Source organism: Brachyhypopomus gauderio, chromosome 8, assembly GCF_052324685.1.
Source record: "Brachyhypopomus gauderio isolate BG-103 chromosome 8, BGAUD_0.2, whole genome shotgun sequence".
In the NCBI taxonomy this organism is placed as follows: Eukaryota; Metazoa; Chordata; class Actinopteri; order Gymnotiformes; family Hypopomidae; genus Brachyhypopomus; species Brachyhypopomus gauderio.
The window spans coordinates 7077173-7104678 of record NC_135218.1 but is presented as its reverse complement, the minus strand read 5'-3'; the positions used below and the strand labels follow the sequence as shown (position 1 = coordinate 7104678).

Sequence of the window (27506 nt, the reverse complement as noted above, 5' to 3'; positions counted from 1 at the left end):
AGCATATATAATGACCATCTAAGGTTAGCATGAGCCATTTTACTCTACTTTCCACTTAGGTCGACATCCATTCAAAAACACTCCTTAAAAATGTCACTCAAAGGAAGAAATGACAGTGATGATCAAGAATCTGGTTTATTATTCACACTTAAAAAGAAACTAACAAATGTAATACATTTGCAAATAGATTCTCTTTGCATAATTTAAGGCACATTACAAATTCCTTTCTCAGGACCAATGTTAGAACGGATAAGGTGTACTGACATTGGTTCTTCATTCACATTGTAAGAAAAAGTAATATTCAGTACAATTTTCAAGATTTAACAACAAAACAAACCTTACTAAAATGTAATCTAATGTCACAAAGGGGTAACAGACTCAAAAATGGAGGAAAAAATCCTGGATAAGTAATTTAACTGTTCATGCAAAACGTTTTCAAAAGTATGCATGTGTACAGTTTCTCCCTGTAAACCTATCTTTGTATTTGCCCTCTTTTCACCCAACACTGGGAAAGGTGAAAGTACGTTTCTTAGCACACCTACCATACCACAGCACTCTACTGGCCATACAGAAGAGCATTTTAGTCTTCTACAAGACCAGGCAAGTTACCATGTCATGTCAAATGCCAGTGTTTTTAAAGGCAGTGAGTCATTTGTTTTGGGTTACAAGACTGAATGCTTAAAAATTTAGTTCAAATAAATACGTTTTTAATAAGTATAACCTGAATGGAATTTTATGTTGCTAAGCAGTTGTTGAGAGTTACTTATGATATAAAATTATCCTGAGTCAATCAAACCTGAGTCACACATCAAGCAAACTTGTGCTATAAAACAAAGACATTACATGTATTTGAAAATAAGATCAAAATAAGATGCCATAGCTTCCTCAAAACACGTTTAAAAAAATAAACTTTTTCAAAAGGTAATTTTTAATCACCAACCTAGAGAATTATGCCATAAACAAGCAGAAAAGACTTTAGTATGGAAATGTGTCCGAATTGAGCTGTTGTGCTGTTTTACTAAGGATCCTGAACTAGAATGACTTTGTTTCACATTTCCATTGCAAAGCTTGCTCAAATATAACAGACCACAGTGGATGAGCCCTTTGCTTCCAGAGACTGTTCACTCAAAGCGAGTTGTCACACGCACTACTTTCAAAATATTGGGTGCAGGATATATTTATGAAAACTATAGTTTGTTCCATTTAACAAGACAATATGCAAGTTTTATGTTAGAAAAGTATTCTGGGATCATGCAAAGCTGGAATGTAGTCTCAAGAAGAGTCTTGAGCTCCTCAAAGTCATCTAGGCAAGGTTTTCTGTGGAAGTGGGTGATTGTGCACCTTCCATGCATGTATCTGTGGCAGTCGGTACTAATTAGCTAGTTAAGCATTTAGATGTGGTTAGGACCAATACGTTGTTCACTGTATAAAATCTATGAACTCCAGTTTGTGAAAATATGTGCCTCTAGAAACTGAGTAAGAAATGAGCCCCGTGCGCATGTCCCTTGAGTAAACCTGAGGCCATACTGTTGTTGAACATACTGTTCAAGTCTAGCTTGTATAAAAAAAAGCAGAGGAAAAAAAGCAGAGAAGCCATGCCTTACTGCACACATAAATGGATGGAAAAACTAAACAAATACAAAATGACTGCTTACCAAAGCCCAGGCTTTGTTTCATACTATAATATTGTAAATAGTCTGCTGGTGTTTTGCATACATGTCAAATGTGCTGAAACTGACAAGAATGCAGCTCAACATTCTAACTCTTCATCAGCTCTTGGACCAGAGAGCAGGAGATGTCAACAGTTATTTAAATTACTTGTTATTCAATTACTTGTTGGTCATAAAAATAAAAAAAGGGGCAATAGGTAATTATTATTATTTTTTTTACCGAACATTAGCAAACAGATTTCTGAATGTTTTTTTCTATAAAGTGCAGATCAAAAAAGGATGAGGAATCAAATGGCTTAGTAATCATCAAATGAACCCATTCCACAGACTTGGTCTAAAAGAGGATTAAATTAGACTTAGTATAGAATCTTTAAAACATCCAAGCCCTTGGGTGTCATAATGGCTGCTTTATAATGTGGAGAACCACTGGAAAAAATGACTTATTGATCCTTTAAAATGTTTATAAAAATCTACCAAGATATCGTTTAAGCATGTTAGATTAGCATTTAGCTATAACAGGCATGGTTTATAGACTTAAAGTTTAGAACCCTTGGTTGAAGACACCTGCGTTAGAAAATTCCAGCATTCAGAACATCCATAACTTATTAACACCTACACATACCAAAGTAACATGTTTCTAAAGGCAAAACAATGAAAATGAAAAGATTGTAAACACAAAGGCTTCAGTGTATGACAAAGTTTTACCTGTTTCTTTCTGAGCCCACTAGTACCAGCTATCTAGTACCAACAGCAGTGGAAATACAGCATTAAGATAAAAAACAAAAAATAAATTCAGAGATAAGTGGATAAATTAAGCCAAAAAATGCAGGGTAGCACTGAATGGTTCAATGAACCTTCAGAAGTACCTTCGTAGGTAACTGACAGTATCATAAGCAAACTGGTCTTGCTGACTCCTTCTCCAGATAGTTCAACATCGGCTCAGAAGTTCTGCTGGCGACGCTTCTTGGCCTCAATGGCATCAAGAATGGGCTGGCGTTTGGCCTGATAACGCTGGCGAATCTCCTCAATCTCCTGCTCCATCTGAGGGTCCAGGGAAGCCAGACGTCTCCGCAACTCCTCCACACTCCAGGAACGCATCTGGAGGGACAGATCACGGGACGATTACAAGAGACAGACAGACAGATACAGACACACACAGATACACAGACAGACAGATACATAGATACAGATAGATACACACAGATAGATGGATAGACAGACAGACAGACGGACAGACAGAGACAAAGGGAGACAAGGACGGATGGATGGATGGAGTACAGGCATGCAATGCATTTCCTGCACAAGCCCTCCCATTTTTCTAGTGGCCTACATGATTCTGCCACTTTCCATTGCACCAATCAATGCGATAAAAATAACAAAGAGTGTCACCGTTCCAAATCATCTGACTGTCTAGCAGACTGGGATTTAGATTAACTGTGTGTCAACCTAGATGTATTCTAGAAGCCACTATTGTGCTGTCTTTTATTTTTATAAAAAATGTCAGACAACTCAACTCTGTGCTGAGCAACTGCATATATTTTGAACCTCACTTCACAGACAGCAAAGACAAAAACATTCAGCTGGTTTGGACTTCCTATTTGCTTATAGATAAAACATGATATTTAAGACAATATATGAAAAGGCATCAACGTTTTAAAAATAAGCTACATCAAAAAGTGAGAAAGCTCTTTGTACACAACACTTTCTGTTTACCTTGTAACCCTGTGACGAACTGCATCATTATTTGGGTAGGATAAACATCATAGCAAAAATGTTCCAACATTCGGACTGTTTTGATAGTGATCTTTTGAATATGTTTAGACATGCTTTTATTTTTGGGGTAACACTACAACTGTAAGCTTGGGAATATTAACATTTTCCCAAGGTTGTATTGGCAGTGTAAAGAGACCTTAGTTAAGATAAGAACAGACCCCTTTCCTAGGTCCAGTGTAAGAACATATCAAGCTTACATGCAGACGATTGGATTTTAGCAAATCAAACAAGGGTATTTGAGGGATCAAAATCAAATAGGTGATTTGAGGGAGGCTAGGATGCTATAATCAGTGACAAATTCTCTTCGGGCTTTAGAGTGCAACTGTATCACCACTGGAAACATGTGTCAGGTAGATCCCAGCTCTATTTACATGGAATGGCACTAGATCAGGAGGTTAAGATTTTATAGTCTAATTTAGTCTAATATAGTCATACAAACTGGGTTCATTTAAATGGCACTGCCAATTTTTTGTAATATTCGTTCAAAGGCTAATTTAGTGCTATATAGGTTTGCCACTGCTTTGTAGTGATTCACTATTGAAAATAGATACTGTAACACTTTTCACAGAAGATTAATTTCTTAACCATGCATACGTAAAAAGTAACCTGCAATCTTAGACAATAGTGAGATGAGTTCTTAAATTAACAAGACAGCACTTAAAAAGCTTTTGCCCCCCTCCCAAACATTCCATGACAAGGCATTTCTGGAAAGGGTAACTGGAGATTTAAGTGACAAGGGACCAACTTTCCTAACTGTTAGACATTTGGATTGGCAATAGTTTACTAAGCTTAATACCAAGTAAATTAACTATACTATGAGGCAGAATGGTTGTGAGAAGCCATTGTGGAAAATTATCACGCAAGCTCCAGCCAGATAACAGTTGTTAGAAAGTATGTTATGGACCATGGACTTATTCACTATACTGGAAACAGGAGAAAGAAAAAATAAAACTCACCACTAGTGGACAAAATCCACTTCCTGAGACTACTCATATGCCATGCACTCATGTATTATGCAAATATCTACAGCAACTCTCCACTAAAGCCTCAGACCCACAAGAAATTATTTAATGCAAACACTCTAGCCACTACCTTGGCTTACAAGATGTGAATGTAGCTGACTTCAAGCCCTGGAATGAACAATAATGTAAACTCTAACTGAAATCCTCATACCAGGTTAATTTGTCTTTTATGTTCATCTAACAATTCCTGAATTCCTTGTCATCAGGAGCAGTCTATTTAATATCCAACCTAAAATATTTCAGTTTATTTCTGATATGCCTCTATTGCCAGAGGCATTCTGTGCTTTTATCAGAATAACACATTTTCATTTCAAAGCACTCTGCTTCAACCAGATATTCTTTTATAGTTACCTACAAAAAAAAAAAAAAAATAATAAATAAAAAAGCCAATCGAATAACCATCAATGTCCTGTTATAAATAGCACAAATCTCACTCTCAGGTCAGAAATACAATATTAGACAGATGCCTTTGGCTCTGCTGTCAACATTTTGCTTTGTTAATTAAACTGAAAGTTTTAGGTCTTGCTATTTTTCTTCACTTCAGACTTTAGCTGGTGAATATTATTATTACCAACTTTCAAAAACCTGGAATGTACAGATAAACCATCCTCTAGCAAATCAACCTAAATTAGATTTAAAATACTTTAAACAAATATATTTTCAGTTCAATCAAGGGTATGTATCTCTACACTGAACGAACTATATAGAAGTCAAATCTCTTGTTCATAAATGATGCTTCCAAATTGTACCCCAAATGCACATGGACTGGACAGTTTAATAATCTTAACCAAATTTGTCTGTGGCCCATGGACAGTTCGGTGAACTGATTTCACCAAACATAAACCACTGAATTAAAGGTGTCATATACTGTCACTACTGTATTGCACTGTAAAATGCCTCATGGTGCCACCCAAACAAAGGCCTGCACTGTACAATTCCAGGTCCAGTTTTTCTGTTGCACCTCCATGGACATTTTCCAACCATACTCCTAATGAAACCTCATCTCTACCAGCCATCATCCCAATTCTATATAATTAATGATTAATAACATCTTGGACAACAACTCAATGAATGTTACTTACAGTCTCCAAGTCCCCTTCTGTAGGCAGTTTACGAGCGTCATTGTCAGTGTTCTTGATGGCTTCTTTCTCTTTCTGTTCAAAATACTCGAGGAATGATGGCTTGGCTGGCTGCACTGTTTCTTCACGGTCTAGAAGCAAAAACAACACATACTCACACATTGATTTGCAAATACATGCATGAATGAACTTCATATTATAAAGCAGTATTTGTAGCTACGGATTTTAGCTGATCTACCATGATCAGCTTTTGACCTTTTTTAAACAGAGATGTTAAAGCGTCTCAGACTGAGAAATATTATGACAATTTACAGTCAGGCTTCCAGCCTCATCAATAATTTGTATAAATGCTCCTAAACAGCATTGACTGTGTCCTGTTTTCTTAACATATCCTTGTGTGTATTTTTGACCCTGTGATGACGCCACAGTCCTCCAACCCACCGACTGAGCAAAGAACCTTAGCTTATCATTTATTCAGACTGTTTAATTATTCAGTTATTTCAGTATTGTCTTCCCCCTGCTCTTCAGTCCTCCAAATGGGGCATGTGAGCCCAGGCAGGGAACCACACCCCTGCTAAAACAGCACTCATCTTTTACAAGCACAAAACACATGAATGGTAAAATAACCAGTGATATTTAATATACCCTTGATAAAAACACACAATATTTTGTATGTGTATAGTTAGCTTGAAATGTGTTTAGAAGCTCCTTCTTACATCCCAACCCTTAAAAACCTGTTTTTTGCGATGGTAACTTTTTTAAAAGACCATACAAACTCTTCCTAGCACTTGAGAGCAATGCTATCTGCTTGCTTCTGGAAATTGCGCACCCTTAACTAAGCCACCACAGATTTTGTAATGACATCTGAATTCAGTATGGTTTCTTTGTGGAATTTAGGTAAGCATTGCACCGGACTACATGCAAGAATGGGCAAAAGAAGCATGTCATGGCATGGTAATTTGATTCACAAAAAGAAAATGTCTTGTACACATGTTAAATGTGCTTCACTTATCTGAATCCAAGGCCCTTTGCCATGGTTCTGTTTCCCCAGGTAATATTGTTGAGTGGAAATGCATAGCTACACAATATTTTCACAACATTGTAATCACCATTTCACATTAGAAGCATTTTCCTTCCACAGAACATATTTTAAAGTACATCTCAAAGGTTTTGAAGTACTTCCTGCAAAATGTCTTATTTGTGTATATAACAACCTAAAGGCTGGTGATTTTTAATACAATTGCTAATGTACTAACCATTCTAATGTTAATTACTACCTATAAAACACGGCCCACTTATTGATCTGCAAGCGTACAGAAATAGTCTTTTAATTTCCAATTCGGTACTGTGACAGTAACAAAGTGGCCAGATAATGCTAATCTATAACCAAAAGCCTCAGATTTTAAGACAAAATTAGATTTCCTGTTATTCTTGAAATATCTAGGCTGATCCAGACCACACATTCTTGCATAAATGTTAGAGGTGATGGTCTTGGTACGGATCTGTACAAATCAAATATATTTCCATTAGAGAAGAGAAGGAGAGTGGAGGTTTACTTTCCAAGGCTGATTGATCGGGTTCATTTTGCAGACAGTGAGGTGTCTATACTGAAACATGAGAAAGCAAATTCTAAGTGCTTAAAACAGCCCACAGAAATAAAACTACAGTCTACAGTTTAAGAACTGACGCCACTGTAGTACTGTGGTATGCCACGGGCTTTGAAGGCTGGCCTCCAGGTTACAACCACCAAATATTAATTGTTCACATCATCTTTAACAAGCTTTATTGTAATTATGCACAGGCAAGGCCATTAGTGTTACACATAGGGCCCAGCCCACTCAATTCATGCTAAAAACCACAACACAGCTCTACACAGAGGTCATCAGCACTCTCCGTCCGTGTTTCACTGAATTAAGCCCATGACCCCTCCAGAAGGCTCAATAATGAGGTCTGGCGTCGCCTCCAGACCAGCGCCTCCCTTTTAACCCACCCTCATACCTCTCTAGAAAAAAAACATTATTAAGTGAAAACACTATTAAGGCATTTTTTCTCTGTACGGGGTAAAAGTTGTTAAATGTTTGAAGTGTTTCCGGACTTTGTTTGCTTAAATTTAAGCTTAATCGTGATCATTCAGACTTAAGATATCTGAAGATACACTATATTGCCAAAAGTATTCGCTCACCCAGACATGGATGGCAGAGTCTGGTGTGGATGAACTTGACTGGCCTGTACAGAGTCTTGACCTCAACCCGACAGAACACCTTTGGGATGAATTAGAGTGGAGACTGAGAGCCAGGCCTTCTTGTCTAACAGCAGTATGTGACCTCACAAATGCGCTTCTGGAAGAATGGTCAAAAATCCCCATAAACACACTCCTAAACCTTGTGGACAGCCTTCACAGACGATTTGAAGCTGTTCTAGCTGCAAAGGGTGGACCAATGTCATACTGAACCCTATGGATTAGGAATGGAATAATGTCACTTAAGCTCATATGCGAGCCAAGGAAGATGAGCAAATACTTCCTTAGCAAAGGAAAAGCAAGTTTTCCTTTTTTGTCAGTGAGAGCAGAAGGCTCACTTTCATCTTAATTTCTTTCTCTCAGGGCTCTCTGGCCACCACTGGGGCTACTGTTTAAACGCACTCCGACATGCAAATCAGCATACAGTCTGCACCCTGTATGTTAAATCTGTAAAATTAACACGTATTTTTACAGTACAATACCATTTCCAGCTTCAGTATAGTAGCAGGACCTGTAGTTTTTACCTAAAGCCACTACCAAGTTCTATAGCCTGTGCTCACACTCAAATACGCTGCCTAATATGTCTATTCAGATCAACCTCTATGTGGTTATTAGCAAACATGCCATTGCATAGAAACATGCATAGTGTCTCTGTAGCAAACCAACCTTGCATTATATCCAAAAAATATGCCTCAGCTTTCCAACTCCTGCACATCATTTATGACTAGGATCTTCACATTCCCTCCATCCAAACATTTGTGGCATTGAAAGGATGTCACAAGTCATTCCAAACATAAATTCAGCGTGACTCGCGTCCATTGGCCACAACTCTTTACATGATTTTCCACTTCTCTAAATTGGCCTTGTTTTCCTTGTGCAGCTACTGTTGCATGCTGTGCTTCCTCTTCCTGTTCACGAATGAAACTCGTAATGAGGCCTTATTTAAGGCCTGCCATGAATCGCCCAACCCAAGAAATGCCCTTCTGCTTCCACCACATCCCTGTGCTCTAACGTGCTCTTTGCCGACTTCACCACTTTCTCACTGCTTCTGTGACTAGTATGGCTGCTTTTATCACCACATCCGTAGACCCCAACAGAATCAGGTCATGACTAAAGCCTGGTTTATACTTTCGCGAGCGACCGTAGTGCGCGACTCCGCCCACCTCGCGCGACCCTGCGCGAGCGGTGTAGGCGTTTATACTTTCGCGAACGTCGCTGCAGTGTTCTCCGAAACGATAGGTGGCGATAGGTGGCAGTGGAGAATAAAAAACCCCTGCAAAACCGGGGAAAGAACATTTTTACCTGACCAGAGACCGTATATATACACATCAGGCATCAAACGTAAATATGGCTTTGCAGTGTTGTCCGAAACGATACGTTAACAAATACGAGCCTCTTGTAATTCCAGGGCGAAACATGAGAGAACGTGAAGACGTTAAGATTGGGCGTTTTGAAAATAAACAACCATAAACTAATGTGATTAAAAAAGCGAATTATTTCGATTCATTTCGAGTATATGTATAAATATTTAACTTAATTAAGTTTAACGTGCTGGGAAATATTGAAATGGACCTTTAAAGTGACGTACAAGTGCTTTAATTCCACCTTGTATAGGTGTATGAACCCGGCAAACATGACTTTGTCCATCGCGCTGAAGCGCGGCGCGCGCGCAAAGTTACAAAATTCGAGAGGTGCACGACCCTCGCGCACGGGCGGAGCCTCCGCGATTACGTCATTTTCGCCACGCGGACCCTCGCGCCGCTCGCGGCGCGTCAAGTATAAACCAGGCTTTAGTGAAGTATATTTAAATTGCTCCAGTACCCCTCACCCATACCATGTCATACTAAACACCGTGGCACCCATAGTCACTTCCTTCTAGCCCTGTTCATAATCCTCTCCAGACCTCTCCAGAAACTTAGGTTTCTGCTTTTGGTGACTGCAACCTCATAAACCAGTCAGTGTTCAACTAATACGAGGTAGTAAGTCAAACTGGAGGCACCACAATTTCAAATTACCTGGTTTCTCAATGTTATTATTGGCCTCCAAACACTTCTGACTTTTGTCAGTTTGCTCTTTATCTTTCAATGTTACACCATACCATCTATCTAAAGTATTATCTAATTTAAAACAAAATTCAGTCAGACGGGTACAGGAGGGCCAAGTGGATCGTGGCTTTGACCGTTGCGGAGGCAAAAACTCGGGTAGGGGAAGACTTCGGTGAGACCATGGAAAGTGCCTTTTGATTGGCTACAAGAAGATTCTGACAAACCATCAGGCAACTCAGGAGGGGAAAGGGGTTCCTGACCAACACTGTATACAGTGGGGCTAAGGATCTGCTGACCTCAACTGGCTATGTCATTGGGTGGTGGAAGGAATCTTCTCAATCCCACCATCACGTCTACTATAATGGAAGCAGAGCTGGGGGACTCAGACAGGGGTTTGCCCTTCACTTGGGCTGAGGTGACCAGGGTAGTTGTGAACCTCCTTGGCGGCAAGGCTGCGGGGGTGGATGAAATCCGCTCTGAGTTCCTTAAAGCTTTAGATGTTGTCGGACAGTCCTGGCTGACACGTCTTTGCAACATCGTGTGTACATCGGAGGCAGTTCCCCTGGACTGGCAAACTGGGGTGGTGGTTCCCCTTTTTAAGAAAAGGGACAGGGCGTTGTGCTCCGACTATGGGGGATCACACTCCTCAGCCTCCCCGGTAAGGTCTATGCAAGGGTTCTGGAGAAGAGAGTCTGGTCGATAGTCGAAACTCAGTTACAAGAGGAACATTATGGGTTCTGTCCTGGTTGTGGAACACTGGACCAGCTTTTCACCCTTGTGATGGATATAGAGGGTGCATGGGAGTTTGCTCAACCAGTCCACATGTGTTTTGTGGATTTGGAGAAGGCATTCGACCGTGTCCCTCTGGCATTCCTCTGGGGAGTGCTCCGGGAGTATAGGGTTCAGGGTGCGCTGCTACAGACTATCCAGTCCCTGTACAAACGGAGCAGGAGTTTGGATCGCATGGCCAGCAGAAAGTCAGACTGGTTCCTGGTGGAGTTGGACTCCGCCAGGGCTGCCCTTTGTCACCGATTCTGTTCATAACTTTTATGGACAGAATTTCTCAGCGTAGCCAAGTGGTGGAGAGGGTTCAGTTTGATGGCCTCAGGATTCCGCGTCTGATTTTTGCAGATGATGTGGTCCTGTTGGCATTATCAGGCCTTGACCTACAGCTCTTGCTGGATCAGTTTGCAGCGGGAGTGCGAGACTGCTGGGATGAGAATCAGCACCTCTAAAACTGAGACCATGGTACTCAGTTGGACAATGGTGGAGTGGCCTCTTTGGGTCAGTAATGAGTCCTTGTTCAAGTATCTCAGGTTCTTGTTCACGATTGACAGACAGATCGGTGCTGCCGCTGCAGTATTGCGGACGCTGTACCGGACCATTGTGGTGGAGAGAGCTGAGCCAAAAGGCAAAGCTCTCGATTTACTGGTCAATCTATGTTCCGACTCTTACCTATGGTCACAAGCTCTGGGTAGTGACCAAAAGAATGATATCGTAAACACAAGCGGCCAAAATTAGTTTTCTCCACAGTGTATCTGGGCTCTCCCTTAGAGTTAAGGCATGGAGCACGGTCATCAGAGAGAAGTTCTGAGTAGAGTCGCTGCTCCTTCATGTAGAGAGGAGCCATTTCAGGTACAGACATGAAAATGGGTCAGGGGTTAAAAAGGTGAGAAGACCGGGGGGCGGGGCATGTGACGTCATGGGGATACGGCGACGGGGCGTTGACATGTGGGGGGGGGTATTGACGTGTGACGTCATGGGGATACGGCGACGGGGGGGTGGCTGCTGGTGTACGGGGGTACAGCGACAGGTGATGCCAAATATTATGGAGCCCGTAAGGTGACATCATGTAAAAAATATAATAACGCGTGGCCACGACTTACTAACGGGTGTGAACGACTTACTAACGCGTGCGAACAAGATAATTAACGCGTGCGAACATGATAATTAAGTATTACTTTATATAAAGCCAGGTTTACCTTCCTTGGGCAGTCGGTTCACGAACATCCCTGGGATCTACTTGTTTTGCTGTGAAAAAATAAACTTTGTTGCCGCGTATGAAAGGCGACAGTAGTATCTCGTTCACATGTGTTAATAAGTCGTGGCCACGCATTATTATTTTTTTTACATGATGCCACCTTACGGGCTCCGTAAAATATAGTAAAATCCATTAAAAAAATATTTTTTTTGACTGTCTTGTCAATGGATTCAATGTATGGAGCCAGATCGTAAACGCAAGAAGCCGCTTTCGCCATTCCAGATGGCTCAGTCAAAACCATTACGTCTTAATGAACCAATAAATACATCAGCGGCGAAAATTTGTGTAAAAATACATGTTATTTTCTAACATGGGCTAAGGGTAGACTCAAACGACAAGAGTTTACAACTTCATCTTCAACCTTTTCAGCCCTGGTGCGAATGTGATCCTCACACGTCCCTAGATTCACTAGTTACAACTACAGACACACTAGAAAAAAATCTCGTTTCTTATTTTATGTCACCGTTAACTACACGGGGTTGACGCGAACTTAATAGGCCCATCTATCTCCCTATTTATCACAAGAGCTTGTGGCTCTGACAGTGTTCAACGCTGTAGCGAACGACAGTAACTTTGTTTTAATGCAAAATATGAAAATGATTGAAACCATTAATAACCCAATTAAATCCACTGGGAAATGTACGATCTGGTAAATGTAGTGGTAAATGTACGATCTGGTAAATGTGGTAAATGTACGCTCTTCTGCCTTGTCCCCGGTGTACCACTAGATCCTGCTTCTCGTCCCGCTTAGCAGTAAATGAATAACATGAATGAAGAACGTTCGTATGATTGAAACGCAATTTGGCCTCTATGAAGGTTCTGGGCGGAAACTGCTGGCCACTGTGTCATTGAAATTGCCGATTTCGGAAGTGCTCTGTTTGCTTATTAAGTCAATATGATAATTAAAATATATACATATAATCTCCCGACCCCCCCCCCCCACCCCCCCAACAAAAAACTCATCGGATCTACACGATTCACATAGGTCACCCTTTTCAACTTCAAAACGGCAAATTTTGACGAAAGGTGACAGATTTTCATGCCTGCAGGTAGTTCGGGCATCTGGTCTGGATGCCACCTGGGTCCCTCCCTAGGGAGGTGCTCCAGACATGTCCAAATGGAAGGAGACCACGGGGAAGACCCAGGACACGCTGGAGAGATTATATCTCTCAGCTATCCTGGGAACGCCTCAGTATCCTCCCAGAGGAGCTAGAAATGGTGGCTGGGGAGAGGGAAACCTGGGCCTCTTTGCTTAGGATACTGCCCCTGCGACCCGAACCCGGATAAACTGGATGAAAATGGATGGATGATTTTTTCTTTATCTTTATAACTTTTATCCTTATTCTGGACATACATGCAACTAGAAAGAATTAATCATAAGTGACAGAATATGTGCTTGAACAAATCTCTTAATATAAAGTGACTGGTATATCTGAACACAACAGAGGCTGCAATAGAGTTTGGCCATAGGCCAAAATTTTGAATAAATAGCAAAATGGCACTCTCCAACATCAGCAGCATGCAAACAAGCACCATTTGATCCCACTACAGCACAGGAACTATTTATTACAACTTTAAAGGATTAATCAGAGGTTTATAACATGCAATCCCGATAGTTCTTGAAAGTGTCTTCTTTTCACAATACCACTTTTTTTACCTCAACAACCATGACATTTAGTCTTCAGGACCCATCAGAATGTAAAACATAGCCTCCACCCTACAGCTTGGTGAAGATACAGAACTGTGCGTGTGTGTATTCAATTATGTTCCACCATGCAGCTTGGTGCAGATACAGAACTGTGCGTGTGCATTTGCTTACGTTTCATGGTGCCTGCATCCTCATCCTCATCATCTGAGTTTATAACCATGGTGCCGAGCTGTGACTCCATCGTGCCATCGTGCTCGATCATAGTTCCTGATGTGCTGCCCAGGGAACCAGCAGCGCGGACGGTTCCCATGTCGGAAGCTCCAGCCCTCACCATTGTACCTCGGTCCACTTCATCATCATCCTATTTCCACAGTAATTGTACAAAAGGCTTAGGAATAACCTAGGGATTAACTACGGATCAATCAGATTTTTAAAATAAACAATAACAAAATTAAATAGACAACTATGGTTGTTCACTTAAACCATGAGTTAAAGCAAGAAAGTTTCATTTGACTGAAAATTTTTCCTGGCAAAAGACAATGCCAGCAATTACTGACAATGTGGTGTAGTTGGGACAAGGCCTCTTTTGCCTAATTCTACACAATAAACACATTTATAAAGTACATGTATCTAAACAGCCTGTGTAAGGAGAGAAGAGAGAATCTATGAAGCGACAAAATGCAACACCTGAGCAATAAATGTACATAAATGTTTATATCATGGAGTTATCTGGGGGTCATCTTCCAGAACATTATTTATAAAGATCAAGTCAAATTTAGTGAATTCTGGTGAGTTTTAAAAGGTATGAAGCTCTTTTGTTTTTATCTGATTCACTATCGCAAAAAACATAAGCCGTAAGATTACCTGCTTTAAGTAGGTATGTTACAAAAAAAATGGCAAATTAAATCACAATCACACCACTGGATAGAGCTTTTAAATACAAACAGAACAAGACCATCCATGTTAAATTGGTTTAGAAATAAAAGAAGTTGACATTTTAAATGGAAGAAACTTGGGCTGTGTTTGAAATAGCCTACTACATACTACTGGCGTACTGATCGAGCCCCAAATCAGTATGCCATATGCAGTATGTGACCAAAATGAAATTTTCCAGTACGCGAAACATACCCGGATGACCTACTACTTCCGCAAAATATTCCAGTACGCGAACAGAGCTATCTTCGTGGTGTACTGCATCCCATCATGCAACGCTACGATCACGTGACCCCGTAGTATGCTTTGCTTTTGTCGCATACTGGAAACTGTACTGCATACTACTACGAGGACCAGTATGCAGTATCCAGTATATACTGAGTCCAGTATGCAGTATCCAGTATGTAGTAATCTATTTCGAACACAGCCTTGGTGTTTGGTGTGCGCGGCGGAAGAATACACAGCGCGCCGAAAATGACGTCATTGCGGTGGCTCCACCCGTGGGCGAGAGCCTCGCGCGCTGGCGATTCGTGAATGTTTGCGGAGTTCATACAACTTTTCAAGGTGGAATTAAAGCACTTTTACGTCACTTTAAAGGTCCATTTCAATATTTCCCAGCACGTTAAACGTAATAAAGTTAAATATTTATACATATACTCGAAATGATTCGCTTTTTTATCACATTATTATCACTTTATTTAATGGTTGTTTATTTTCAAAACGCCCAATCTTAACGTCTTCACGTTCTCTCATGTTTCGTCCTGGAATTACAAGAGGCTCGTATTTATTAACGTAATACAAGAGAACTGTTCAATCAGACAGATATTTGTTGTGAAACGAAGTAGTTACAATTTCAAGCATTTTCAAGTACTTTAGCCTAAATTCCAGCACTGTTCAAACCTGAAACACAAAGCAACATTAAAATTCGTCAGGTAAATGTTCCTTCCCATGTTTTTGAGGGATGTTTCTTTATACTACCACATATCGTTTCAGAGAACACTGCAAAGAATGTTAAGTAGCCTCCGCCGTTCGCGCAGGTTTGCGCGAGGTGTACAGAGTCGCGCGCTACGGTCACGCCAGGCAGGAGGGAGGTAACTTTTCTACGCAATGTCCGAAAATCTGAAGGCGGAATGACCCGCAAGTCAATCAAATGACACCGCCGTCATCCATCCAGTGCTGATGAACCAGTGAGAGGATCATATTTTGGCCTCAAAACAGATAGAACGCGTGTGTGTGGTTTATGATTTGACGGATTTTTTCTCCCAAAAAATCAAATGACGGAAATCCGTCGTAGTGACAGAGAACTTTAACCCATGACTTAAACACAAATTAGAGTAGGAGAAAAGCAAAACAGAAAATGCAAAATCATGCTACTATGTTACAAATGGTATCTCCTTCCAAGGGGTATTTAAGCAGTACCTTTGCGCAGTGGTGGACAGTAACGAAGTAAATGTAATTCGTTACTGTACTTAAGTAACATTTCCATGTATCTGTACTTTACTCAAGTACTTTTATTTGGTAAGACTTTATACTTTTACTTCACTACATTTCAAAGCGAAACTTTTTACTTTTCACTTCGTTACATTTACAGAAACATCTCGTTCCTTTTCTATTTTTAAATCAACGCTTAATAAAAGACTATAACCAAATTCAGCGCTCAGTAAGAGATTAAGATTTGTACGCTAATTGGCTGAGGATCTGACACGGCTGCAACAGATGGCTTTCCCCAACACCCCTGGACTTATTTAGCCCAATTGTTTTAATTCCTCGAAAAGAAAAATGATTCGTATTCCTTCAAGTGTCTCCTCTGCATTCCGAAGAACACATCACGGTCATCATTTATGAACTCGCCGTCAAACTTGAAAAAACACATCGAGGTAAGTTCGCCATTAGATGAGTACTACCAACAGGGTGGTTTATGGTTTATATACCCTGGTTAATTATATCACATTGAAATACACAACTTTTAACATATGCTTTTATTCAAAGCAATGTGCTAGTACCCAAATTGCAATCTGTGGAGATGCTATAAGCACCAGTTTAACACAGGAGACTCCCACATCAAACGTTAAAGCCGGGGACACATACACGCGAATTTGGCCAAGCGAAGCGAACTTCGCAATTCATTCCTATGAGGGAGGCGAAGGCAAGCAAATATGAGCGAAGCGAAGCAAAATTATTAAAATTATTATTATTATATTAATTATTTAAGCAATAATACACTCGAGGTTCGTGCTATAACGTGTAATATTGGCGCTGCGGTCGTAGGCCGAGTGCCGTAGATCAGCACAGTGCCAATATTACCCGTTATAGCACGAACCTCGAGTGTATTATTGTGATTATACCACAGTTCAAGTATCGCTGTTTATTGAAAGATTTTGAGTTAAAGAGGACGAGAAAATACGACCTGTTTGGTTAAAAACACTCCGCCAGTTAAAATAGTTCCATTCAATGGCTCGCTGCTAATACAACACTGGAACAACCTTACCCAAAAAATATTATAGAGGTAAATATACACAAAAACAACTGTTGATTAAGTTGTATTTATTAAAAATAAAGTACAACAATTATTGTCCATCCACTGCTGATTGGAGGTTCGTTCAGGTATCTGTTCAGTCCAGCTCTTAAACCAACGAAGCTGCTGATGCTATATAAGTCTCCCTTCACGTTTCTGACGGATCCATAAAAACGTCGTAAAAGCTGATTCATTTCATTTTTGTTGATAATACTAAAATCGACTGCAATGTCGTTGCTCTTTAACCAGGATTTAAATACATTAAGAGCCCAGGACGTTTGTTTTACGGTATTAACTTCGTTTCTCTGTATTTCCAGCCCATCCAAATCATTGTTTGTAAGCGTGACAAACCTTGGCTCATTGGAGGAATCAGGCTGGTCATTTATAGCTTCATCCTCCAGTTTCAGATCGAAACAAATGCTTTCGAAGCCAATAGATTTAACGAACTCCCTGTAATTCATTTTGATAAAAATGTTGCTGCTTGTTCGTAGTTGCGCTGTTTGGCCTGTAAACGCTGCTGCGTTACTAGGTTACCTGTATGTGGCGGAGTAATACATGGAGAGCTTCGGTTACAGTGCTATAACGTGTAATATTGGCACTCCTAGATCGCCTCTCAGCCAATCACATTGTAGGGTCGGAACTAACTGTGGTATAATAATAATTATTAATTATTTGGCCAAGTTTAATATTATGAGTTCAGTTGGTTGGGCTGCACACAGTTCTAGTTCTATGTGCTAAGCTTCCCTATCCCGCCATGTGGTGGACAACGTATAACCTCTTCATATACTGTATCGCCTCTTCAAAACTTAGGTAATGCTTCATCAAATGTAATGTTTATAGTGAATGATTTATCAGTTGTGTTTTTATTGATTTTCATCAGTTGTGATGGTGTTTGTTATTTGTTATTAGTTTTATGACAAGCGAAATGAATGAAAAATAAAATAATGAAACTTGAATGAATGCTTTTTGTGTTGTTGCTTCAAAAGCACTTGGTCTTACTTAAATATAATATAGTTTTGAGTATTTTGTGTTTGCTAGGCAAATGTAAGGCACTGTTTCGTTGTTCACTTGTTGATCGAGTAGGCCTAGGGGTTTTGATATGACGCTAAGAAAAAAAAAGTTTTTACTTTTACTTTTAATACTTAAGTATTTTTGAAGGCAGATACTTTTGTACTTCTACTCAAGTAAAAAATTGAGGTGAATACTTTTACTTTTACTTGAGTAATATTCAATGCAAGGTAACTGTACTTTTACTCAAGTACATAATTGCTGTACTTCGTCCACCACTGCCTTTGCGTTCCTTATGCATCAATAACTTGGGGACAGAATCAAAGAAATCATGGGAACTCGTGAAATCCCTTTAATCTGAGTGCTACATTTTTTGTCTCTTGATATCTGTGTGAGTGTCCTTTGCTGATATGGCCAAGAAAACACAGAACTGACCGAAATTAATCGCCCTTATACTTTGCATGTACAATGAATAACTGACTGATTAATACTAACTAATATTAGCTAACTAAGTAAACAAGGTAGTTAACAAAGGTCACTGGCTAACATATTCAAATGATTTTCAGGCTGATGTGGCAATTGTTCTGCTGAACCAGCTGCTCTGAGAAACAATCTACCAACTCTAACAAAAGACCAAACTTTTAGATAACGATCATCTGTTACAGCGTCCACCTGTTATGGAGTGACATACCGAGTTATCTTCATCCTCAGCATCCTGCTCTCTCTGTTGAGCTTCTTGTTTCTTCAGCTTGAGCTCCATGGCCTCTGTAATCAGAGCTCTCAGGACACTGTTGGACTTTGGTGTCTTTATAAATGGATGCTAAACAGGGAAACATAGAGAAACAAGTTGAATGTCAGTATCAATATGTCAGGTGCCTGCAGCAAGGCTCATGTGGTCAAGGCAAGCCACTCCCAGAGCTGAGAGTGGGGTCAGAGTGTGCAGGACACAGACCACGCAGGGGTCACAAGTCTGTGCTGAATCCATAGACAACACTCCAGTAAGAGGAGCAGGCAATAAAATAATATAAAACATTATTAAAAAAAAACTATTGTAGTAATAATTACAATAACTAAGTCTATAACTATCCTGAATGGTGCTTCAAAATAAAATATTATAGAATGTATAGAATTTGAATGTTTATCCAAATATTACTGTACTAAAACAGACAGATAATGGCAGTGAGGTACAGAGAGTGAGAGAGAAAATAAACAGTAATGGAAACGAGCCTGTAGTAGCTGTGTGGCTGTCGCCCTGCTCTCTGGGTTCTTCACCAGGCACTGGGACACAAAGTCCCTGAAAGGTTCTGACCACTGGTCCGGGTTCCGAAAGGTTGGTGGGGGATTAGTTGGAATCATAAATATTGCCTGTTTTAACAAGAACATATACAGAAAGATATACATGATTAATAACAATGAAGATAACTGTGCACTCATATAAATACAATCTTTTCAATGTTATAGTGAGTGAAACTAGACAACTAGCTCACAACATATATAAGTCCTTGTTTATGTTTCTTTACTGTCTTGTGCATTTGTTCTGTAAAGTGAACTTGAGTTTAAGAAAACTTAAACTTCTGTTTATATTACTACTGTCATTACTACTACCATGTGTAACTGTACAGGTCTATATACAGTTATTTTAAGTCAACAGCATGCTGGGCATACTATGCGCATGATAGACAACTACAAAAGCAAAACTACAACAGTTGACATATGTATACTTTACAGTCCTACCCTCATAGGGTGTATGTCTGCATACGGCGGTTTCCCTTCAGCCATCTCTATTGCAGTAATACCCAGAGACCAGATATCTGCTACACAGTTATAGCCGATCTCCTGAATAACCTCTGGGGCCATCCAGAAGGGTGTTCCTATCACCGTGTTCCGCTTCGCCATTGTGTCCTAATAGGAGAAGAGGAAAATGAGATGATGGGGAGATCATTGTGGTTGAAGTGCCTCAATTTCCTCAAGCAAAAATTTTGCATTCCATCAGTTAAATCAATTCGGGATTATGAAATGGATTTCCGCCAGTAATTTCAAATAACTTTCCTACTAAGCATGGCGTGACATTTCAGTATGCATTAGTGTAGACACTTCAAAACCTACTAAACTAGAACAGTTTGAACAGTTTAATAGACAAGCAGTATACACATTCACTGTGCGTTAAATGTAGGGTGTTTCTCCTTACAGTCAGCTGTCCTGCAACACCAAAGTCAGCCAGCTTGGCCTGACCCTCCGAGTTCAGCAGGATGTTTCCAGCTTTGATGTCCCTGTGGATCTTCCTCATGAAGTGCAGGTACTCCAACCCCTTCAGAGTGGACTGCACTATAGCTGCTATTTCATCCTCTACTAACTGCAATGAGCACAAAAGCATTGAGAAACAAATTCTAGGAAATTGCTTTAAGCACTGACCACTGGGACCATGAACTTTGTGTCTTTGCTCACTGGTCACATCACTGGTATGACCATGCAGGTACTATACTGTGGTCAGAAAATCATCATCGTTGAAGAGCTAATTGTGCATGGCAAAACATGGCCAGACTGTAGCTCGATGTCTACAAGGTCTTCTAATGAAGTAACCAGTGCATGTAAGAAGTTCAATGGTTCATACTGACTAGAGTAGTGTTAAAGTAGCAGCACGGTAAAAAATAAACGTTTACAGTTTTCCATAAACCCACCAAGACATGTGGGTCGTCTAAACTTTGCTTCTGAAGATTTGCACTGGAGTTGCAAGGCTAACATAGCTAAGAAGGACAACCTGTACTCACCGATTAGCACTGTGTAACCAGCATTATTAAATCTTCTCATCCATGCCTCGATGGACATTAAGAACATGTTTGGCTAATTAATTATATTTGCACTTGTAGAATAGTGTTTATAAAGTAGCAGAATACATCTGTGTTTAAAATTTAACATGTAAATAAAAGAATGCTATTCCAAATTCAAAGTGGGTGCTACCCACATTATCCACATTTCTAATAGCTATTGCACAGTCTCAGAAACCATACAAGTGAGGGTATTTGAGACTACTTAACAAATTGGATTAGGTCTGAGGCAAGTGTGTGATGAGTTCACCTCTCAGTCTTTAAGATGCTAAGTGGTGGGTAAACTTCTCTTCCTTATTAGCTACATTAATCTCAGAGCTCCAGTGTGCAACTGAAAAAGCAAAATTTAAACACCAGACCCAGAGACCAGAGTCTAAATGTCATGGCTGATCTACTGCAATTGGGCTGACAACATGTCATAAAGTTAGATTTTTTTGCTGAATTATTTAGTTAAATCTTTTATGATTTACTGCTGTCACTTTATCAGATAATGAAGGGGCAGGCATAGACTAACAATTATGGGTACTGCCTAAAGCAGGCAGAGTAACTAGCTATTTGATAAGCATATACAGGTCATCATAATTTCTCCAAGTACAGCAGGAGAAACAGGCCTGGAAGATTTAGAAAAAGGAGATTTTATTCACCGTTTTGTTTCGTTGTCTGATAATATCAGACACAGAACCAGCTGCACAATATTCCATTACAATCCATAGGTCACTGTTCTTAAAGTAACTGCCGTAATACTTCACCACATGTGGACTGGAGAAAAACAGGATAAGAGAGTCAAGGAGCAGTTTAGTGAAATACAGCAAATAATTAAATTCAACAAAGTGTCCAATAAGAAATTAGTTATAAGGCAAACTAGTGAGGGAACTCAAACAACTATATCACCTTGGCAAAAGGTACAGTGTAAACTAAACAGACACCATATGCCAGGGGCTTGGTTTTAAAGTACAACATCCAAAATAAATACAGAAAAAAATAATGAAAACGATTGATGGAATGATGCAAGGCATCTAGCCTATGTCAGTGAAAAATGGAGAGAGAAACAAACCTGTTGCACTGCTGCATAATGGAGATCTCTTTAATGATCTCCTGCAGGTCTGACTCCACAGGAACCTGCTTAATGGCCACAATCTCTCCTGTCTCTTTAAAATGGGCCTTGAACACACTGCCATAGGACCTGCAAAGGGCACAGATGTGTCAGTAATTGTCTTTCAGGTGAGTGATAGAACAAGATAGCTGCCAAAGATTGTTGCACCACCATCCTGCACTGTAACTTTGTCTGGCCATCCAAGCCAAACTGTACTTAACACTCAGAGGGCCATAGTCTTACCCAGTTTAGCATTTGCACTGCTTTACCAATTACCAATCCCTTTATGAATGCACTCAAGACAACAATTCAGAACCACAGGAAGGGCAGATTTCATAATGGACAGACTCATCAAGAATATCAGGGACATATATATCTAACCACCTTGATAGGGGTGCACGATATGGACTAGAATTGCGATGTGCGATAACATTGTTGGATATCCCGATATCGATGTGAACCACGATAAATTAAGATAAAAATACAGAAATGTAGTGTCTCTCTGAACAGCAGCACGTTAATTTGTTTTGTTTTTTACTGTGTAATGAATCCAGAATAATTCCAAATATTTTGCAGGTTTATTCAACAATAGATTCAATCTAGGTTTATACTTTCACGAGTGAGCGACTCCGCACACCTCGTTAACCTCCGCGAACGGCGGAAGCGTTTAATCTTGCCGTGTCACATTCTTTGCAGTGTTGTCCGAAACGATATGTAGGCCTAGTAGTATAAAAAAACACCCCTCAAATACAGGGGAATGAACTTTTACCTGACCAATTTTAATGTTGCTTTGTGTTTCAGGTTTGAAAAGTGCTGGAATTTAGGCTAAAGTACTTGGAAAATGCTTGAAATTGTAACTACTTCGTTTCACAACAAATATCTGTCTGACTGAACAATTCTCTTGTATTACGTTAACAAATACGAGCCTCTTGTAATTCCAGGACGAAACATGAGAGAACGTGAAGACGTTAAGATTGGGCGTTTTGAAAATAAATATCCATTAAATAATGTGATAAAAAAGCGAATTATTTCGAATCATTTAGAGTATATGTATAAATATTTAATTCAATTAAGTTTAACGTGCTGGGAATTATTGAATGGACCTTGAAAGTGATGTACAAGTGCTTGAATTCCACCTTGTATAGGTGTATGAACCCTGCAAACATGTTCTCATTGCGCTGAGACGCGGCGCGCGCGAACTTACAAAATTCGAGAGGTGCACGACCTCGTGAATCGACAGCGCGCGAGGCCATTGCACACGGGCGAAGCCACCGCGATTACGTTATTTTCGCCTCCCGGACCCTCGCGCCGCATCAAGTGTAAACCAGGCTTAAACCAAATCGCGTGTCTGATGAGCGTATTCACCTCACTCCAGGGTTGCCAGGTCCTACAAAAATTTTCCGCACAAAATCTGCGAGTGTAAGTTGTCAGCGGGGGGGGGGGAGTGTGATATGGAGACAAATTAAGTATTATATCGCGATCGATTCTTAGTGTTGACTTGTATGCGGATGGATTTTCAAACAAGCCCAATTTGGCGTGAAAACCGCGAACCTGGCAACTCTGCCTCACTCTGCCTCTTGCCTACTTACGTCACGTGATCATAGTCTGCAGCGCGAATAGCTCCCTCTATTGCTGGACGAGGATAATGCAATTTGAGTTTGCTGTTATTCAAGGAGTTATCGTGGCTCTTTCGATGTGTTTATCGTGAAACTTCACATCGCGATAACGATAAAAATACGATTAATCGTGCAGCCCTACACCTTGATAATGATTTAAAGCTGACCCCAGGCCCCCAGTCTTATAATTCAAGTTTATTTTCTGTGTGGAACTGATGCACTCACGTTTAATTGCGGTATTTAAAGGTGGCAATGTGAAAAGAAAAACACATCCATGATAAACCACAGGAAAGCACCTGCTGTCAGCTCCTTCAGAATTTAAATCTGACATATGTACAAACATGGCTGGAAGTTTTTAAGAAAAGGTATAATCACAAGTCATCATTTGTGAACTCCAATAATGTTTTAAATCTTTTCTGTTAGGGGGAGGTTAGACACTACTGACTATATTCTGGAATCATTTATTTACTTTCCTTTGTTTTCTCTGCATTTGTACTTTAAATTTATTCTCATCATTGACTGCAATTTTCATGTTTATTTGTTGTTATTCATTAATGTATTATTGTTAATAAATAATAATAGTATTTTGGTAACAATTGCCTGAACATTTTTTAGACTGTTATGTGTATCGTATCATTATTCTCATATCATTAAGTTACACATCGTATCGATGTTATCAGCAATACACAGCTGTATCTGCAACCTGTACCATAACATTACTGTAATGGTGAAACACCCCCCCCCCCCCCCCCCCCCCACACACACACACACACACACACACACACACACACACACACACACACACGGGTAGCCTCTGCTCTACAGATGTGCATGTGCCATTTGTTTATGATCAGTCTTGTGTCGTGTGTATTTGTTATGATTTCTTGTCAGGCCCCCCCTCAGGTGATGTAAGGTGTGCCTCATTCACTACACAGCCTGGGGGGGTAAGTTATTATACTGTGCCTTTTAAAAGCCCTTCTGGCGATTGCAGAATGTTACTTTGATTTCTTTTGTTCTTGCTAGTGCACTTTTATGTTCAGTTTCCATTTGGTCATTAAACTTCAATTGTTGAGAATCACGTTTGCTTCCTCATTTTTCCTGCACGTTTTTCACCTGACAATTACATTTACCACAGGTGCTCAAGTGAATGACTACACAATGAAAACAGAAAGACCACAATTACCACTGAAAGAACTACTGCAACAAACAGTGCAGAAGAAAATTCTTTGATTACTGGTGATATAGGGCTGTTTGCAGTGCAATTAAACTTTTTTTTTTTCTTTTTCCCCAAACAAGATTTGCCCCCACTGTCCATAAAATCTGTCACACATACTGTTACACAGCCAGTAGATTAAGCATCACAGTTCACACAATTCTGCTCCTTCACTTCCTGTTTCTCAATATCTGATGTGGTCATTCTGGTAAGCTGGTGTCCACCCGTACTCTTAAAAATGTATTTATTTCAAGCTGGCTACAGAATGTTATTCCACAGTCTTTACCGTGGTCACTGAATCTGTTTCCCACCATATTCTGTTCTTTCAGGGGAATTTACCTTGTGCTGTTTTTAGGAAAACGATGTATGAAATTAAAATCATTAATTCTCCAAACATGTTTTCAAATCAACTAACCAGATCAATATCAAGAAGAATTATTTTAAGCTAATTATTTTAATTATTTAAAGCTACACCTATTACTGATTAACACTTTTGTCATGGCCTTTAAAATTGTCATAAGAGTAGTCTCCATTTCTAGGCTACTATAATGTCATACCATGACACTACAGTGGAAATTGTCTTGCTCTGATTCAGAATGAAGCTTTTTACATTGGAGCTCTACAAAATTATGAACTTCAAAAGGCCTACTTATGTATATATTTTTCAAAAGGCATACTGGATATGTAAAAATGATAATGGTTACAATTTTGACTGTATACACAAATAAAATATAAGCTTTGGCTACTTGGCCATTGTTATAAAATACAAAAGGACATATTTCATCTTAATTCTTGTTTGATATGTGGATGAAAATAATTTAAACTGAGGCAACTTTGCTTCTGTAGTTTCCTCACCAGTCACAGCCATAAATAAAACCTTCAACAACTTTTACAAACCATTTTAAGTCATGTTGCTGTTCAAGGTGCAATATTCATAAACTCACACAGATAAAAACAACTGGTATACAATGGGTTAATGGGCCATATGCAGGACTCACCCCTCTCCCAGTTTCTCCAATACATCGAACACTTCTTCAGGCTGCTTGGTCAAACTGTCCTCACTAAGCTTCTTTAATTGCCTGGGGAATTGAAGAAATTAATCAACTTATTTTGCAACTTTAGCTACCCAATGTAGCCTACTACTTTCCCTCTTACATTATCACATTACTGGATTATTTAGCCCATTCACACACAGCACAGATGTAGTTTGGATTAACAAGATTGGGCTATTTATTACAAAATTTGTACTCGTGTGTGACCTATGTTTTATATATGTGATTAACATGGAAGGAAGCTGCTCCTAAATTATAATAAAAAGCAAACAAACCCTGTAGGTTGATGTCTACTGTAAATATTAGACTATTCGGTAGACATCACATGTCTACAGTAACAACCTCCTGGACTATTTTGATTTACAGCATGCTCCTATAACCTGGATTTAATCAACAGTGCGGGATAATAACACTTCTGTACCATGGCCTGTATCAGCCTCAGTCTTTTATCAAGCTGTGAGTGTGTCGTTGTGTGTACACACCATCTGTCCTCATCAATATTTAGTGCTGCTCTTAAAACTTCAAACCAAACGCAGCAAGCACGCTAACTAGCCAACGTAGCTCACTAAAACAACACGCACCGAGACGTGTCCATATGCAGAGGTGACAGTCGGGTTGGGACATTTATCGTCTGACTAGCAAGCGGTGTTGTCCTCTTTGAGAAATATTATAAATATCCTAACGTATGTTCCTGTTCTGTGGATGAACAGGTGCTCAGACCTGGGTTAGCCAGCTAGCTGAGGTAGTGCGGGAGTTAGCATGCTACACCTTTAGCTAACCCACTTAAACTTGGCCGCTCAGAGAAGAACGATGTCAAGTTTCTGTGTTTAAGAGTTCATAAAAAAATCTTAAATAGATTAAATCTGTTTCACCACAGGTATGTGACTTTACACGGTTATTTATTGTATTATTATTCACTATATGTGCGGCTAGTTAGCTAGCGACACACCCGCCAGTAGCGGAGCTAGCTAGCCGTGATTGGCGGGTACGCGGCTTCATCCAGCTGTAGTTCCGTGAACTATGTGTACGTTCAGACGTGCGTTAACGCTCTCCAGACTAACGGCGGGTTTACCGACACCGTATAACCCGTGTACGGTGTTTCAGGTCTGTGTTTCCCGTGAGCGGGTCTCACCTGCGCGGGTGGTTCCGTAGCTGGACCTGCTCCTCCATCACGACTCGCTGCCTGCGCGGCCCAGCAGCCGCATCTGAATACAACTCCAGCGAGGCGCTGACTAGGCCGCTCACCGCATACGGTACCCAACACAGACGGACGCGCCGGTACCAGACGATTTGTTCTTTCAGTCTATTGTGTTTCCTAAATGTGTAACATAAGTCATGGGTGTTTGAGAATCGCCAGTCTGCCCGTCTTGAGTTCCGCAATGTCTGTGTGAGAGACGAGGTTGCCACATCCTCCCACCAAATCCCCCGTTCTGCCATAGTGGAAACATGTTCATTGCGCACTCGCTCGTTTAGCTGCGTGTCAACCCTCTCTTTCTATACAAATATTTATAAACATCTGATCAAGATAAAACAGTGTCGGTTTTAGTACTGCAGTAAGAAGTATTAAAACTACAAAATACATGCGCAATGCCGTACTTTTGTGAACCGTTTACCTATTATAATTATAGACTAAGAACTCAGAACTGGGGCCAAAAATTCAACCACCTGGAAAGAGACTCTGCATCCACTGCATGGTAATACACACCGATCAGTCTGTGGCACTACTCAGGTGTT

The 27506-nt window shown here is 40.1% G+C and overlaps 1 protein-coding gene across 1 annotated transcript; it reads right to left on the bottom strand.

Annotated features, from left to right (window-relative positions):
* Nucleotides 1–119: 119 nt before the first annotated feature.
* LOC143521326 (serine/threonine-protein kinase 4-like) lies at nt 120–27224 on the bottom strand. The gene is made up of 11 exons (XM_077014085.1): nt 26905–27224; nt 25719–25799; nt 21853–21981; nt 21443–21557; nt 20162–20326; nt 19708–19875; nt 19201–19338; nt 18665–18793; nt 13689–13878; nt 5548–5675; nt 120–2768 (listed from the first exon to the last, which is right to left on the bottom strand). The coding sequence occupies exons 1-11, from the start codon at nt 27207–27209 to the stop codon at nt 2610–2612; spliced, it is 1707 nt and encodes a 568-aa protein (XP_076870200.1). The 5' UTR covers nt 27210–27224; the 3' UTR covers nt 120–2609.
* Nucleotides 27225–27506: the final 282 nt, after the last annotated feature.